This window comes from Symphalangus syndactylus, chromosome 4 (genome assembly GCF_028878055.3).
Source record: "Symphalangus syndactylus isolate Jambi chromosome 4, NHGRI_mSymSyn1-v2.1_pri, whole genome shotgun sequence".
NCBI classification, from domain to species: Eukaryota; Metazoa; Chordata; class Mammalia; order Primates; family Hylobatidae; genus Symphalangus; species Symphalangus syndactylus.
In genome coordinates this window covers 42829286-42847124 of record NC_072426.2, presented here as the reverse complement: position 1 = coordinate 42847124, position 17839 = coordinate 42829286, and the positions used below count along the sequence as shown (strand labels likewise).

Sequence of the window (17839 nt, the reverse complement as noted above, 5' to 3'; positions counted from 1 at the left end):
ATCCCAGCACTTTGAGAAGCCGAGGTGAGCGGATCACGAGGTCAGGAGTTCAAGAGCAGTCTGACCAACATGGTGAAAACCTGTCCCTACTAAATATACAAAGATTAGCCAGGCATTGTGGTGCGCGCCTGTAATCCTAGCTACTCGAGAGGCTGAGGCAGGAGAATTGCCTGGACCCTGGAGGCGGAGGTTGCAGTGAGCCGAGATCCCGCCACTGCACTTCAGGGTGGGGGATAGAGGGAGACTCCATCTCAAAACAAACAAAAATGTATTTTGGGCTATTTCAAACATACAAAGAGATGATTGTAATAAACTCCCATGTACCCAACACCCAGCTTTATTTATTTTTCTTGAAACATGTACTTTTATTTTATTTTATTTTGAGTCTCACTGTGTCACCCAGGCTGGAGTGCAATGTGTCACTGAAGCCTTGACCTCCCAGGCTCAAGCGATCCTCCCACCTCAACCTCCATAGTAGCTGAGACCATAGGCATGAGCTACTGTGCTTGGCCTGAATATTAAGTTTTAAAAAACTTTGGGCTGGGCGCGGTGACTCACGCCTGTAATCCCAGCACTTTGGGAGGCCGAGACGGGTGGATCACGAGGTCAGGAGATCAAGACCATCCTGGCTAACACGGTGAAACCCCATCTCTATTGAAAATACAAAAAAATTAGCCGGGCGTGGTGGCGGGCGCCTGTGGTCCCAGCTATTCAGAGGGCTGAGGCAGGAGAATGGTGTGAACCCGGGAGGTGGAGCTTGCAGTGAGCAAAGGTCGCGCGGCTGCACTCCAGCCTGGGTGACAGAGCGAAACTCCGTCTCCGAAAAAAAAAAAAAAAAAAAGAGGTCTAGGCTAATACAAGAGTTAATCAAGAAATGTAGTGTTTCTTTTTGAGTGGAGAAAAATTTCTTGCCAAAAATCTCTGCTGTAGGTTAAAATAATTTTTTTTTCTTCCCAAACATTACTGCTAAGTAGGTTTACATTTTATGTTTGAATGGTGTCTTTTACTTACATGAGTTTATCAGCTATGCCTTTATTGACTTTTCTATTGGGTGGATTATCAAGTGAAATAAGAGAACAGTACTTTAAATATTAATTATTTGAGAATATTTTGAATTTTTAAATATTGGTTATTTTAATTTTTTTCAAAATGGAGAACATTGATTTTAAAAGTAACTCATACTCAGCCTGGCCAACATGGTGAAACCCTGCCTCTACTAAAAATACAAAAAAGTTAGCCGGGCATGATGGCACACACCTGTAATTCCAGCTACTTGGGAGGTTGAGGCATGAGAATCATTTGAACCTGGGAGGTGAAGGTTGCAGTGAGCTGAGATTGTGCCACTGTGCTCCAGCCTGAGTGACAGAGCAAGACTCTGTCTCAAAAAGGAAAAAAAAAAGATAACTCATACAATAATTCAGATAATTCTGAATAGAAGAAAGTGAAAGTCACTTATAATTCCACCCACCAGAAAAAAAGTTGTTTAATATTTTGGCATTCGTCTTACCAGTGCATTTTGGCTATGGTGGTTTAATAGATTAGGTAATAAATATACAATTGTGTCTATTAATATGTTGTGAAATAAATTGTGTGATTTGCTTTTGTAGAGCTCTGATCCAGCCACACGCCAAATGCTAATTGGTACGGTTCTCCACGAGGTGTTTCAAAAAGCAATAAATAATAGCTTTGCCCCAGAAAAGCTACAAGAACTTGCTTTTCAAACAATTCAAGAAATAAGACATTTGAAGGAAATGTAAGTAGTTATAAGAAGAACTGCAGGTATAATTTTATTATATAACTTCTGTCCTAGAAACTATAAAGTATTTGTGTAGACTATCCAATATAAATTAGTGTAATCTAAAATGCAGATTTCATAGTTCTAGTACACTGTTGGAACTCTGTGAAGAGTTTCTGAAATTGCCCAACAGGAACTTTTTGGGTAAAAATACCTAAATATTTTGTACATGTGCATAACAGATTCCTTAACTACTTTCAGAGAATGTATAAAGAACTTTTTTGCATTAGTTCTAGAAACAGTGTGGTATACTGAGAATTATATGGGGTTGGGAATAAGATGAAACTAGTTTCAAAGTGCATCTTTACGGCCAGGTGCGGTGGCTCACGCCTGTAATCCCAGCACTTTGGGAGGCTGAGGCAGGCGGATCACGAAGTTAGGAGATTGAGACCATCCTGGCTAACATGGTGAAACCCCGTCTCTACTAAAAATACAAAAAATTAGCCGGGCATGGTGGCAGGCGCCTGTAGTCCCAGCTACTCGGAAGGTTGAGGCAGGAGAATGGCGTGAACCTGGGAGATGGAGCTTGCAGTGAGCCGAGATCACACCACTGCACTCCAGCCTGGGTGACAGAGCAAGACTCTGTCTCAAAAAAAAAAAAAAAATGCAGCTTTACAGTATTTTTTTGGAGGGGAGATAGGGGTCTTGCTATGCTGTCCAGGCTGTACCCAAACGACTGGGCTCATGTGTTTCTCCCCACCTCAGCCTCCTGAGTATCTGGAACAACAGGTACTTGCCACCATGCCTGGCTTGCCTTACCAGTTTTTTTTTTTTTTTTTTTTGAGGTGGAGTTTTGCTCTTGTTGTCCAGGCTGGAGTGCAGTGGCTCACTAGGCTCACTGCAAGCTCCACCTCCTGGGTTCACGCCATTCTCCTGCCTCACCCTCCCGAGTATCTGATCTGGGACTACAGGCGCCTGCCACCATGCCTGGAATAGTGCTGACCTATAGTTAGCACTGTCTTTATGGTTATCATCATGGTCTTTACATCTTTTTTTTTTTTTTTTTGAGACGGAGTCTCGCTCTGTCCCCCAGGCTGGAGTCCAGTGGCACAATCTCAGCTCACTGCAAGCTCCACCTCCTGGGTTCACGCCATTCTCCTGCCTCAGCCTCCCAAGTAGCTGGGACTACAGGCGCCCGCCACCACGCCTGGCTGAATTTTTGTATTTTTAGTAGAGATGGGGTTGCACCACGTTGGCCAGGCTTGTCTCTAACTCCTGACCTCAGGAGATCCACCCACCTTGGCCTCCCAAAGTGCTGGGATTACAAGCGTGAGCCGCCATGCCCTGCCAGGTCTTTACATCTTAATGATTTTTTTTTTTCTTTTTGAATCTGGCTCTGTCGCCCAGGCTGGAGTACAGCACCGTGATCTCAGCTCATTGCAACCTCTGTCTCCTAGGTTCAAGTGATTCTCCTGCCTCAGCCTTCTCTTTAGCTGGGATTTACAGGCGTGCACCACCACGCCCGGCTAATTTTTTTGCATTTGTTAGTAGACATGGGGTTTCACCATGTTGGCCAGGCTGGTCTCAAACTCCTGACCTCAGGTGATCCACCCTCCTTGGCCTCCCAAAGTGCTGGGATTACAGGCGTGAGCCACCATGCCCAGCCTATACTTTAATGAGGTCTTACCATCAGCTAAGTTCTTTACATACATTGTTCTATTTAATCCTCAGACTGACTCTGTAAGGTAGTTATTATCTCCTCCTTACAGATGAGGAAACAGGCTTAATTAACAGTGACTTGCTCTTAGTCATATATCTGGTAGTGCAGAGTTAGGATTCAAACCTAGGTGTGATTTTATATACAAACTGATAAGCCCCTACCACCCTAGAGTAGTTATTAAGATTGCAGAGCTTAAACATAAAGAAGGAACTGGAATAATCATCCTGGGAGGGTAAGTTTATAGCAGCAGTTCTCAAAACTTTTGCTCTCAGGACCCCTTTACACTAAAAAATTATTAAAGACTGGAAAGAGCTTTTGTTTATGTGGGCTATATCTATGATTAATTACTGTACTAGAAAGTAAAACATGTTTATTAATTCATTTGAAATTAACATGTTTATTCATTTTTGTTGTTGTTGTTGTTGTCGTTGAGACAGTCTTGCTCTGTTGCCCAGGCTGGATTGCAATGGCATGACCTCGGCTCACTGCAGCCTCCACCTCCTGGGTCAATCGATTCTCCTGCCTCAGCCTCCTGAGTAGCTGGGATTACAGGTGCCTGCCACCATGCCCGGCTAATTTTTATGTTTGTAAGTAGAGACGGGGTTTCACCATATTGGCCAGGCTGGTCTTGAACTCCTGACCTCAAGTAATCCGCTCGTCTCAGCTTCCCAAAGTGTTGGGATTATAGGCATGAGCCACTGCACCTAGCCTAAAATGTATATTCATTTAAAAATATCAATCTATGCTTGTTAACATAACATTTTAATGAAAAAAACTATTGTAAAAAAATGTAATGAATGTCATTGTTTTACATTTTTTTCAGTTTCTTTTTGCTTTCTTTCTTCCTTATTTATTTTTTTTGAGGTAAGGTGTCTCTCTGTTGCCCAGGCTGGAGTGCAGCGATGAAATTATCACCCACTGTAGCCTCAAACAATCCTCCAGCCTCTATTTTTTTTTTCTTTTCTTTTTTTTTTTTTTTTTTTTTTTTTTGAGATGGGGTTTCACTCTTGTTTCCCAGGCTGGAGTGCAATGGCACGATCTCAGCTCACCAAAACCTCTGCCTCCCGGGTTCAAGCGATTCTCTTGCCTCAGCCTCCCGAGTAGCTGGGATTACAGGCATGCGCCACCATGCCTGGCTAATTTTGTATTTTTAGTAGAGACGGGGTTTCTCCATGTTGGTCAGGCTGGTCTCAAACTCCCAACCTCAGGTGATCTGCCCATCTCGGCCTCCCAAAGTGCTGAGATTACAGGCATGAGCCACAAAGCCTGGCTGTTTTCTTTTTCTTTCTTAAAGCTACAGCACCCAATATTCCCAGGTGGTCTCCCATCCAAGTAGTAACCAAGCTCAACCCTGCGTAGCTTCTGAGATAAGATGAGATTGGCTGCGTTCTGGGTGGTATGGGTGTAGACCAAGCCTCTATTTTTGCAAATGTTTTAAATGTATGACTTCATATAAGATCGTGGATTCTTGTATCTGCTTCTCTTCACATTCAAAATATTTCTATGTTTTATGTCATGTACCCTCAGAAAATTCAACTGTAATCTCATGAAAGGAAAATGATAAATAATGTATTCATATTGTTACAACATAATTTTAACCTTGTAAGAACCCTGAAAAATTGAGACTTGGGTTTTTTTGTTGCTGTAGATTTCTCACATAAGAAGTTAACATTCCGGCCGAGACGGGCAGATCACGAGGTCAGGAGATCCAGACCATCCTGGCTAACACGGTGAAACCCCGTCTCTACTACAAATACAAAAAAAAATTAGCCGGGCGCGGTGGCAGGCACCCGTAGTCCCAGCTACTAGGGAGGCTGAGGCTGGAGAATGGAGTGAACCCGGGAGGCGGAGCTTGCAGTGAGCCGAGGTTGCGCCACTGCACTCCAGCCTGGGCAACAGAGCGAGACTCCGTCTCAAAAAAAAAAAAAGAAGAAGTTAACATTCCTGGCCGGGCGCGGTGGCTCAGGCCTGTAATCCCAGCACTTTGGGAGGCCGAGGCGGGTGGATCACGAGGTCAGGAGATCGAGACCATCCTGGCTAACACGGTGAAACCCCGTGTCCACTAAAAAATACAAAAATTAGCCGGGCGCGGTGGCGGGCGCCTGTAGTCCCAGCTACTCGGGAGGCTGAGGCAGGAGAATGGCGTGAACCCGGGAGGCAGAGCTTGCAGTGAGCCGAGATCGCGCCACTGCACTCCAGCCTGGGCGACAGAGAGAGATTCCATCTCAAAAAAAAAAGAAGTTAACATTCCTATATACTATCCTTTCATGTTGTAAGGCTGTTACTGCCTTTCTGTCCATATGACCCTTTTTTCTCTTTTACATTTCTACTTTCCATTGCTTGGTTTCAGGAGCAATATCTCCATTTTTTTTATCCCGAAGGTGTAACTGGGACTCTTCCAATTAGACCATGGTATGAATTAGAGCAAATTATCTGAAATTTGATGTCATGTCACTGTTTCAGTGTTATTTGGATTTTTTTTTTTTTTTTTAAACAGGGTCTCACTCTGTCACCCAGGCTGGAGTACAGTGGTGAGATCACAGGTCACTGTAACCTCAAACTTTTGGGCTGAAAAGATCCTTCCGCTTCAGCCTACTGAATAGCTGGGACTATAGTTCCACACTACCATGCTTGGCGTTATTTGGATGTTTTTTAAAAATTGTGATTAAATGCACATAAAAATTACCGTGTTAGGCCAGGTGCGATGGCGCACCCCTGTAATCCCAGCACTTTCAGAGGCCGAGGTGGGCAGATCACGTGAGGTCGGGGATTCAAGACCAGGCTGGCCAACATGGTGAAACCCCGTCTTTACTAAAAATACAAAAATAAGCTGGGCGTCTTGTTGTATGTCTATGGTCCCAGCTACTCAGGGGACTGAGGCAGAAGCATCATTTGAACCTGAGAGGCAAAGGTTGCAGTGAGCCAAGATCGCGCCAGCCTGGGCAACGAGAGCGAAACTCCGTATCCAAAAAAAAAAAAAAAAAAAAAAATTACCATATTAGGTCAGGCGCAGTGGCTCATGCCTGTCATCCCAGCACTTTGGGAGGCCAAGGTGGGCAGATTGCTTGAGCCCAGGAGTTTGAGACCAGCCTGGCCAACATGGTGAAACCCCATCTCTACTGAAAATACAATAAAATTAGCTTAGCGTGGTGGTGTGTGCCTGTAATTCCAGCTACTCTGAAGGCTGAGCAGGGAGACTCACTTGAGCCTAGAAGGCAGAGGTTGCAGTGAGCCGAGATAGCGCTACTGCACTCCAGCCTGGGTGACAGCGTGAGACCCTGTCTCAAAAAATAAAAAAAGAAAGAAAAGAGAAAAAGAAGAAGAAAAAAAATTACCATGTTAACTTGTATGTGTGTGTGTGTATGTGTGATGGAGTCTTGTTCTCTTACCCAGGTGTGTGTGTGTGTGTGTGTGTGATGGAGTCTTGTTCTCTTGCCCAGGCTGGAGTGTACTGGTGCGATCTCGGCTCACTGCAACCTCTGCCTCCTAGATTCCAGTGATTCTCCTGCCTCAGCCTCCCAAGTAGCGGGGATTACAGGCATGCACCACCATACCTGGCTAATTTTTTTATTTTTAGTAGAGACGGGGTTTCACCATGTTGGCCAGGCTTGTCTCGAACTGCTGACCTTGTGATCCACCCGCCTCCGCCTCCCAAAGTGCTGGGATTACAGATGTGAGCCACTGCTCTCTGCCCATGTTAACCATTTTTAAGGGTACAGTTCAGAGACAAAGTACATTCACCTTGTTGTACAACCATCACCCTATCTGTCTCCAGAACTCTTTGCATCTTCCCGAACTGAAGCTCTATGCTCTTGAAACAATAACGCCCCCGTCTTTCCTCCTCCCAGCCTCTGGCAACCCCCATTCTACTTTCTATCTCTGTGATTTTCACTACTGTAGGTACCTCATATGAATATTAGTCCTTTTGTGACTGGCCTATTTCACTTAGCATAATGTCCTGAAGGTTCTTCAATGTTGTAGCATATGTCAGAATTTCCTTCCTTTTTATAGCTGAATAATACTGCATTGTATGGAGTATGCCACATTTTGTTTATCCATTTATTGGCTGACGAACAGTTGGGTTGCTTATATGTATTTTTTTGTCCTCATTTACTTTTCTCATATTTATACTTTCATATTTGCTATCATATTTTTGGCAGGTACTGCTTAAATCTGAGTCTATTTACTATTATATTTTTGGCAGGTACCACTTAAATCTAAGTCAAGATGAAATAAAACAAGAAGTAGAGGACTATCTTCCCTCATTTTGTAAATGGGCAGGAGATTTCATGCATAAAAACACTTCGACTGACTTCCCTCAGATGCAGCTCTCTCTGTAAGAAACATATTTTGTTTATATATATAGTCTTCATATTTTTAGACCAGGATGCCATTCTGTGTGTTGAATCAAAGTTTTTAAAAGATTGAGTAATTACAATTAGCTGTTTTGCTTGCTTATTTTATAAATTATAGTCCTAAGTATCTTTCCATGACAAAAAGAACCCAGTGAATAGAAAATTTTATTGTTATTATTATGATAGCTTATTTTTTATATGTAGATATGTATTTTCTTTTTCTTTCTTTCTTTTTTTTTTTTTTTGAGATGGAGTTTTGCTCTGTCGCACAGGCTGGAATACAGTGGCACTGATCTCGGCTCCCTGCAACCTCCGCCTCCCAGGTTCAAGCAATTCTCCTGCCTCAGCCTCCCAAGTAGCTGGGATTACAGGCATGCGCCACCACACCTGGCTAATTTTGTATTTTTAGTAGAGACGGGGTTTCACCATGTTGGCCAGGCTGGCCTCGAACTCCTAACCTCAGGTGATCCACCCGCCTCAACTTCCCAAAGTGCTGGGATTACAGGCGTGAGCCACTGTGCCCAGCCTCTTTCTTCTTTTTTTTTTTTTTTTTTTTCTTTTTTGAGACAGAGTCTTGCTCTATTGCCCAGGCTGGAGTGCAGTGACATGATTTCGGCTTACTGCAAACTCTGCCTCCCGGGTTCAAGCAATTCTTCTGCCTCAGCCTCCCAAGTACCTGGGATTACAGGTGCCCACCATCATACCCGGCTAATTTTTTGTATTTTTAGTAGAGACGGGGTTTCGCCATGTTTGCCAGGCTGGTCTTGAACACCTGACCTGAGGTGATCCACACACCTCGGCCTCCCAAAGTACTGGGATTACAGGTGTGAGTCACTATGCCTGGCCTGTATTTTCTTATAAAGTAATCAACTTATAAATATTTTGGGGGTCCTAATTTTTTTGATTTGATTCTTTTTTTTTTTTTTTTTTTTTTGAGACGGAGTCTCATTATGTCCCCCAGGCTGGAGTGCAATGGTGTGATCTTGGCTCACTGCAACCTCCACCTCCCGGGTTCAAGCAATTCTCCTGCCTCAGCCTCCTGAGTAGCTGGGATTACAGGTGTGTGCCACCACACCTGGCTAGTTTTTGCATTTTTATTAGAGGTGGAGTTTCACCATGTTGGCCAGGCTGGTCTCTAACTCATGACCTCAAGTGATCCTCCCACCTCGGCCTCCCAAAGTGCTGGGATTACAGGCATGAGGCACTGTGCCTGGCCTCATTTGATTCTTTCATGTGTATTTCTCTGTGTTACTAGCATATAGTCTGTATCATGTGTTGACTGTCATATGGATGTGCATTACTTGTATTTTCAAGTTTTTTTTTTTTCCTCAAAGTGGCATTGTTATACTTTTACAGGGGAAATATGTTTTTTTCTGTTATTCATTTAGCAAATATTTATTGGGTGTCTAATATATGCCAAGTAATGTTTTAGGTGCTTGGATCATGGTAGCAAAAAACAAAACAAAACATACAACTGCCTACTTTGTGGAGTTTCTATACTACTGCACAAGTAAACAGCAGGGGACCAGAGTGTGATTAATGCAGTGCCGAACAATGAGGAAGATGAGAAGAAAGGGAGAATAGGTAGGCAGTGGTGGCAGGGATATTCCATAGAATGTTCATGGAAGGCCTTTCTCATAAGGTAGCATTTGAGCAGAAGCTTAAAGGAAATGAAGTAGTGAGCCGTACAGCTGTCTGTAGGAGGAATGTTCCAGGTAGGGGAAACAGGGCAAAAGCCCTGTGGCTGACACATACTAGCTGTGTGTGCAGTATCTCAGCGAACCAGTGTGATGGCTAGAGCAAAGTGCAATAGGAGAATAGCAGCAGTAGTTCCCCTGGAGCCTTATCATCCTGGTCAGGACTTGGCTGCTGCTCTGCTTAGAATGGAAGCCATTGGAGGGTTTTTATCTGATTTCTGTTTTTTTTTTTTTTTTTTTGAGATGGAGTCTCGCTCTGTTGCCCAGGCTGGAGTGCAGTGGCGTGATCTCGGCTCACTGCAACCTCCGTCTCCCAGGTTCACGCCATTCTCCTGCCTCAGCCTCCCGAGTAGCTGGGACTACAGGTGCCTGCCGCCATGCCTGGCTAATTTTTTGTATTTTTAGTAGAGACGGGGTTTCACCGTTTTAGCCAGGATGGTCTCGATCTCCTGACCTCGTGATCCGCCTGCCTCGGCCTCCCAAAGTGCTGGGATTACAGGCGTGAGCCACCGTGCCCGGCTCCTTTTTTTTGTTTAAACAGGCAGAGTTTTATTTTTCTTTAAATAGGCACGACTTCCATGTATACTAATATTCTCAATGTTCTCTCAATATTTTGTAACATTTTGTGATCTAAAAAATTTGCTTTAAGGGGGTCCGGGCATGGTGGCTCATGCCTGTAATCCCTGAACTTTTGGAGGTTGAGGCACTGTATCCACTGGCTCAGGAGTTTGAGACCAGCCTGGCCAACATGGTGGAACACCATCTCTACTAAAAATATGAAAATTAGCCAGGCGTGGTGGTGGGTGCCTGTAATCCCAGCTACTCGGGAGGCTGAGGCAGGAGGATCGCTTGAACCAGGAGGCAGAGGTTACAGTGAGCCGAGATCATGCCACTGCACTGTAGCCTGGGCAACAAAGCGAGACTCCGTCTCAAAAAAAATAAAAATGCTTTAAGATTTGTGAGTCATAAAGCTTTGGAGTAGTTAGTTCTTTGGACCTATTCCTTGTGGTCTGAAGGATATAATGAGCCTGGATGTGAGTCCCAGTTTGGCCGTAATTTAGCTGTATAACTACAGCAGGCTCCTCAACTTGTGTGTGCTAGTTTCTGCTTTGATCTCATTTACTTTTTTTTTTCCTCTCCTTTTTTTTGAGACAAGATATCACTCTGTTGCCCAGACTGGACTGCAGTGGTGTGATTTAGGCTCACTGCAACCTCTGCCTCCTGAGTTAAAACAGTCCTTCCACCTCAGCCTTCTGAGTAGCTGGGACTACAAGTGCACACCACCCTGCCTGGCTAATTTTTGTATTTTTTGTAGAGATGATGTTTTGCCATGTCACCCAGGATGGCTAGTCTCGAACTCCTGGACTCAAATGATCCTCCTGCCTTGGCCTCCCAAAGTGCTAGGGTTACAGGTGTGAGCCACCATGCCCCGCCCTCTAATGGGATTTTCACATGTATTTTAAAAATATTTAGTAGTTTAAAAAAAGGCTTGTCTTGCTGTTAGAGTTGAGTTTGTTTTTTTTGTTGTTGTTTGTTTGTTTTGTTTTGTTTTTGAGATGGAGTCTCACTCTATCGCTCAAGCTGGAGTACAGTGGTGTGATCTTGGCTCACTGCAACCTCTGCTTCCTGGGTTCAAATGATTCTTGTGACACAGCCTCCTGAGTAGCTGAGACTATAGGCATGAGCCACCACGCATGGCTAATTTTTGTATTTTTAGTAGAGGCGAGGTTTCACCATGTTGGCCAGGCTGGTCTCGAACTCCTGACCTCAAGTGATCCACCTGCCTCAGCCTCCCAAAGTGTTGGGATTACAGGCATGAGCCACTGCGCCCGGCTGAGTTTGTTTTTTATATTTTTTATTTCTGTAGTGGTCATAAATTTACCACCAGCTCCCTACACTTAGAAAAAAGCTAGACTGAATAGATTGTTTAGTTTTTCTTGTGTTTTAAAAATAAATTTATAAATGTTTCATTTTTTGTTATTTCTTTGGAACAGACTGACATAGGGGATGCATACTGGGCTTCACTGTGATAAACTGTGTTTATCAAGTAGTCATCCTTCACCTAGTTCCTTGCTTTGCTTTATAATATTCTGTCGTTTTGGTCTCTATGAATGTTCTGTAACACTAAGAAAGTTAATTTTATCGGCCTGGCATGGTGGCTCATGCCTGTAATCCCATCACTTTGGGTGGCTGAAGTGGGCAGATCATGAGGTCAGGAGTTTGAGACCAGCCTGGCCAAGATGGTAAAACACCGTCTCTACTAAAAATATAAAAATTAGCTGGGCATGGTGGGGGGTGCCTGTAATCCCAGCTACTCGGGAGGCTGAGGCAGGAGAATCGCTTGAACCCGGGAGGCAGAGGTTGCAGTCAGCTGAGATCACGCCACTGCACTCTAGCCTGGGTGACAGAGCAAGATTCCATCTCAAAAAAAAAAAAAAAAAGAATGCTAATTTTATCTTCAACTGCTCAACTTCTCCTAATTATTTATCCTCATTTACCCTCCTTCCTCCTCCCTCTTTTTTTTCCCCTTCCTTCCTCCTTTATTTCTTTTTGTCATTTACATTTGCTTAAAATTTTTTTTTTTTTTTTTTTTGAGATGGAGCCTTGCTCTGTCACCTAGTCTGGAGTGCAGTGGCACAATCTCGGCTCACTACAACCTCTGCCTCCCAGGTTCAAGCGATTCTTCTGCCTCAGCCTCCTGAGTAGCTGGGATTACAGGCGCCTGCCACCATGCCTGGCTAATTTTTGCATTTTTAGTAGAGATGGGGTTTCACCATGCTGGCCAGGCTGGTCTCGAACTTCCGACCTTAGGCGATCCACCTGTCTCAGCCTCCCAAAGTGCTGGGATTACAGGTGTGAGCCACTGCGCCCAGCTGCTTGACATTTTAAATTACAGTAGATATCTATTTTTGTAGTTTTTTTGGACATAAGCTTTTCTTTTACTTTTTGTTAATTGTTTTAGCATCCTGTCTGCATGTTTGCTTGTTTGTTTTTTTGTTTTCCTTTGGTGGAGTCGTAACCCAAATGTGTTTTTTTCTTTTTGGTTAAAATTAACCCATTGTTTTTACAATGATAAGCATGATTCTCAGAATCCTGAGTTAATAAATTCTGCAAACATTTATTCAATGGTGTATGTGTGCCAAGGATTATACCAGGTATTCTTGTTATAGGGATAACTAAAGCCCTCAGGAACCCAGTGTATTGGTGGTAGATGAAAATAATAAAAGTGAAGGGGTTTGCTGGTGGAGAAAATGTAGGTGACAAAAGCCGCATGGAACCCTGGCAGGTAACAGCATATAAGGCACAGAAGGAGATAATAGAATCTGTTGAAGAAGGCTTAGGATAGGTCAGCAAGGGATTTGCAGCCTGGAAGAAGGGCATCATAGATGCTAAGGAAAGAGTGTGGAATTCAGACTCATCTTTGACCTGCAAGGAATCTTTGAAATCAAATCCCACATTTTTTTGTCAAAACACAAAATTATATACATTTTATATACAATGCACTCATGCGAGCTTAATGATGGGGATATGTTTTGAGAAATGTGGTGTTAGGCAATGTCATCATTGTGTGAACATCAGAGTGTACTTGTGCAAACCTAGATGGTAGAGCGCCTACTACACACCTAGGCCATATGGTATAGCCCGTTGCCTCTAGGCTACACACTTGTAAAACATGTTACTGTACTGAATACTGTAGGCAGTTGTAACAACAGTATTTGTGTATCTAAACATATCTAAATATAGAAAAGGTAGTGTGTTGTATTACCACAATAGCTAGATGTCACTAGGCAATGGAATTTTTTAGTTACACTATAATCTTATGGGACCACTATCCTAGGTTGACGAAATCATTGTTATACAGTGGATGACTGTATATATAATTTTTCAAGTCACACAGAACTTCTACTGAAATAGATTACACATTATGCCATAAGGGAAACACCAATAAATTTTAAAGGATCAGTATCTTAGAAACGATATTCTGCAACTGTACTGTAACAAAGTTAGAACTTGGTAACAAAAGGGTATCTAAAATTCTCATGGTTTGTAAACTAAGGAAATGTTGATAAATGTTTTAAAAGGTCAGTCATAAAGGAAATTAACACATTTAGAATAGGTGGTTACATACCAAATTTTGTAGACTGTAGCTAAAGTAGTACTTAGAAATTAATTTTTGTTGCCATTTAAAAAAATTGTGGTGGAAGGCCGGGCACGGTGGCTCACGCCTGTAATCCCAGCACTTTGGGAGGCCGAGGCGGGTGGATCACGAGGTCAGGAGATCGAGACCACGGTGAAACCCTGTCTCTACTAAAAATATAAAAAATTAGCCGGGCGCGGTGGCGGGCGCCTGTAGTCCCAGCTACTCCAGAGGCTGAGGCAGGAGAATGGCGTGAACCTGGGAGGTGGAGCTTGCAGTGAGCCGAGATTGCGCCACTACACTCCAGGCTGGGCAACAGAGCGAGACTCCGTCTCAAAAAAAAAAAAAAAAAAATTGTGGTGGCTGGGTGTGGTAGCTCATGCCTGTAATCCCAGCACTTTGGGAGGCTGAGATGGATAGATCACCTGAGGTCAGGAGTTAGAGACAAGCCTGGCCAACATGGTGAAACCCTATCTCTACTAAAAAATACAAAAATTAGCCAGGTGTGGTGATGCACGCCTATAATCCCAGCTACTTGGGAGCCTGAGACAGGAGAGTTGCTTGAACCCGGGAGGTGGAAGTTGCAGGGAGCCGAGATTGCACCACTATACTCCAGCCTCTGCAACAGAGCAAGATTCCATCTCAAAAAAAAAAAAAAAAAAAAAATTGTGGTAATAAACATATAGTGGCCGCGCATGGTGGCTCATAACTGTAATCCCAGCACTTTGGGAGGTGAAAGCAGGAGGATTGCTTGAGACCAGGAGTTCGAGATCAGCCTGGGAAACATGGTGAGAACTTGTCTCTCCAAAAAAAAAAAAAAATTAGCTGGGAATAATGGCAGATGCCTGTAGTTTCAGCTACTTGAAAGGCTGAGGCGGGAGGATCTCTTGAGCCCAGGAGGTCAAAGCTGCAGTAAACTGTGTTCGTGCTACTGCATTCTAGCCTGGGTGACAGGGGTGACAGAATGAAACTCTGTCTCAGAATAATAATAATAAAGCCACATTGCTTCTTTTTCCAGGGCATTGAATTTTAGTAACAACTTTAAAAGTTTTTTTTTTTTTTTTTTTTTTTTTTTTTTAGACGGAGTCTCGCTCTGTCGCCCAGGCTGGAGTGCAGTGGCGCAATCTCGGCTCACTGCAAGCTCCGCCTCCCGGGTTCACGCCATTCTCCTGCCTCAGCCTCCCGAGTAGCTGGGACTACAGGCACCCGCCACCAAGCCCGGCTAATTTTTTGTATTTTTAGTAGAGACGGGGTTTCACCCTGTTAGCCAGGATGGTCTCGATCTCCTGACCTCGTGATCCACCCACCTCGGCCTCCCAAAGTGCTGGGATTACAGGCGTGAGCCACCGTGCCTGGCCTAAAAGTTTTTTTTAACCTATATTCTATTAGGTATACATGTGACATTTCATAAATAATAAGTTTTGCCTCATTTAATAAAAGCATATCTGAATACACACCATGAACAAGTAACAGTTGGTGAGAGAATATAAATATTTAAGAAATTTCAGACCCAGTGCGGTGGATCTTGCTTGTAATTCCAGCACTTTGGGAGATCAAGACAAGAGGATTGGTTGAGTTCACCATGTTGCAGGGTGCCATTTGTAGACTCTGTCTCTACAGATTTGAAAATAATTAGTGGGGTGTGGTGTTACACACCTCTCATTCCAGCTACTTGGGAGGCTGAAACAGAAGGATTGCTTGAGCCCAAGAGGTCAAGGCTGCAGTGAGCCGTGTTCATGTCACTGCCCTCTACCCCGGGCAACAGAGAGAGACCCTGTCTCACTAAGAAAGAAAGAAAAAGAAATTTTAGATAAATTATGGCTTCTCTGAATTTCACTATTGTCTTCTTCAATGATTCTGGAAGGATACATATCTTCCATGATATTATATTTGAAGCATCTTGAAGTAGTTTTTTTTTTATAAAAAATTATTTAAGAGAGCATTTTTTTTCTTAGAAAATATTCTCATTTGTTAAAAAATTGCTGTCCATGGCCAGGTGTGGTGGCTCACTCCTGTAATCCAGCACTCTGGGAGGCCAAATCAGGTGGATCACTTGAGGTCAGGAATTTGAGACCAGCCAGGACAACATGGCAAAAGCCTGTCTCTATTAAACAAAAAAAAGAAGAAACAGCTGTCCAAAAAAAGAAATAGGGCTTGACCATAATAATATGAACTAAACAAAAATCAACTAAATCATCTATTCTAACAACTAGAATTATTCTATTTTTAAAAATCTCCATTTTGATAGGAAATGTTTTATTACTAGAAAAGTCATCTTTTTCGTGTAAGATTTCCACTAGATTTAGTATTTTATGTGGCCGGCTTTGAATCTAAAAGTGTAAAATATTTTCCCATTAGATAGGATTAATAAGAGGTAACTCTTATCTTCTGCAGAATAACTGTAACTGCTCTGAAAATGAGTAAATCTTAGATAAGAGAGGAGGTTCGTAAGTTATTTCCACCTCTTCTCATTCCTTCAACATTTATATGTTCCCTTTTTTTCTCCTTCCTGTGCTCATGGGTTATTTACCAATTAAGAGATTAAAGTCAGAACCTCATTTTTATAATAAAAAAATTGAGTACTTACTTTAAATATTGATAGTGGTAGACATGGTTTCATTTAGTTATTAAGTAAAGAAAATGGAACACTTGGAAGTGACCATTAGCTCCTTTGAAGATTGTCACCTGGGGGTGTGTGGATGAAGTGTTGGGTGAATGAGCCCCACACTTCATAGATGATGGAAATAGCTCTTTTTCTTTCTTTTTTTTTTTTTTTGAGACTGAGTCTTGTTCTACCACTCAAGTTGGAGTGCAGTGGCACTATCTTGGCTCACTACAACCTCCGCCTCCTGGGTTCAAGCAATTCTCCCGCCTTAGCCTCCCGAGTAGCTGGGATTACAGGCATGTGCCACCCTGCCTGGCTAATTCTTGTATTTTTTTGATCGAGACAGGATTTTGCCATGTTGGCCAGGCTGGTCTTGAACTCCTTAACTCAGGTGATCTGCCTGCCTCAGCGTGAGCCACCAGGCCCAGCAGACAGCTCATTCTTAATCAGTGTAATCTAGTGTTATGTGAAGGAATACATCTCTCATTGCTTAGGGTGCAACCACATGCAAGCCATTACATACTAATTTGAGTAATAATTGTATATCAGAATACTCAGATTGGAATTGTGGCTCTAGCAATTTAAGTAGCAAGACTGTTGTAATCTAGGCCTGAGAAAATAAGGGCCTGAGTTAAGAAGATTATAGTAGGAATGACTGAAAGGAACAGATGGTAAATACTGAGAAAGACCAAATTCCATGAGCAGAGCCCGTAGAACAGTGGTTCTTAAACTTGAGCATGCATCAAAATTGTGGAGGGTTGGTTAAACAGATTGCTAGGCCTCACCCCTAGAGTTTCTGTTTGAATAGGTTTGGAGTGGGTCTTGAGGATTTATTTTTATAGCAAGTTCTCAGGTGATGCTGATGCTACTGGTCCAGGGACCACAGTTTGAAAATCACTGCTGTAAAGGTAGGTAGACTTTTTCCCCTCCCCACATTCTCTGTGTGTAATAGACAGTCAGAGCCAGCAGATGTGAAATGAGCTAAGTGTTCTAATTAAGTGTTTTTGTGCTTTTTTTTTTTTTTTCAGGCCAAGTGATAATAGTAGGGATAATTCAACATGTAACATTGAAGTCGTGAAACCAATAGATATTGAAGAAAGCATTTGGTCCCCTAGGTTTGGATTGAAAGGCAAAATAGATGTTACAGTTGGTGTGAAAATACATCGAGGGTATAAAACGAAATACAAGATAATGCCACTGGAACTTAAAACTGGCAAAGAATCAAATTCTATTGAACACCGTAGTCAGGTATAAATGTTAATAAGAAAATTGTCTGTTTTATACTTGTTTTTTTTTTTTTTTTTGAGACAGAGTCTTGTTCTGTCACCCAGGCTGGAGAGCAGTGGCGCAGTCTTGGCTCACTGCAAGCTCCGCCTCCCGGGTTCACACCAGGCTGGAGTGCAATGGTGTGATCTCAACTCATTGTAACCTCTGCCTCCCGGGTTCAAGCGATTCTCCTGCCTCAGCCTCCTGAGTAGCTAGGATTACAGGCCCTCGCCACCAAGCCCAGCTAATTTTTTGTATTTTTAGTAGAGACGGGTTTCACTATGTTGGCCAGGCTGGTCTCAAACTCCTGACCTTGTGATCTG

General features: G+C 43.0%; 1 protein-coding gene across 6 annotated transcripts in view; it reads left to right on the top strand.

Moving 5' to 3' along the window:
* The window catches only part of DNA2 (DNA replication helicase/nuclease 2), a 60221-nt gene that overhangs the window by 5238 nt on the left and 37144 nt on the right, over positions 1-17839 (top strand). For all 6 annotated transcript variants that reach the window (XM_063637146.1, XM_063637144.1, XM_063637142.1 and 3 more), the window contains 3 exons: positions 1608-1753; positions 7660-7791; positions 17279-17498. In XM_063637146.1, the coding sequence (XP_063493216.1) occupies positions 1608-1753; positions 7660-7791; positions 17279-17498 (498 nt within the window). The remainder of the gene's footprint in view (positions 1-1607; positions 1754-7659; positions 7792-17278; positions 17499-17839) is intronic.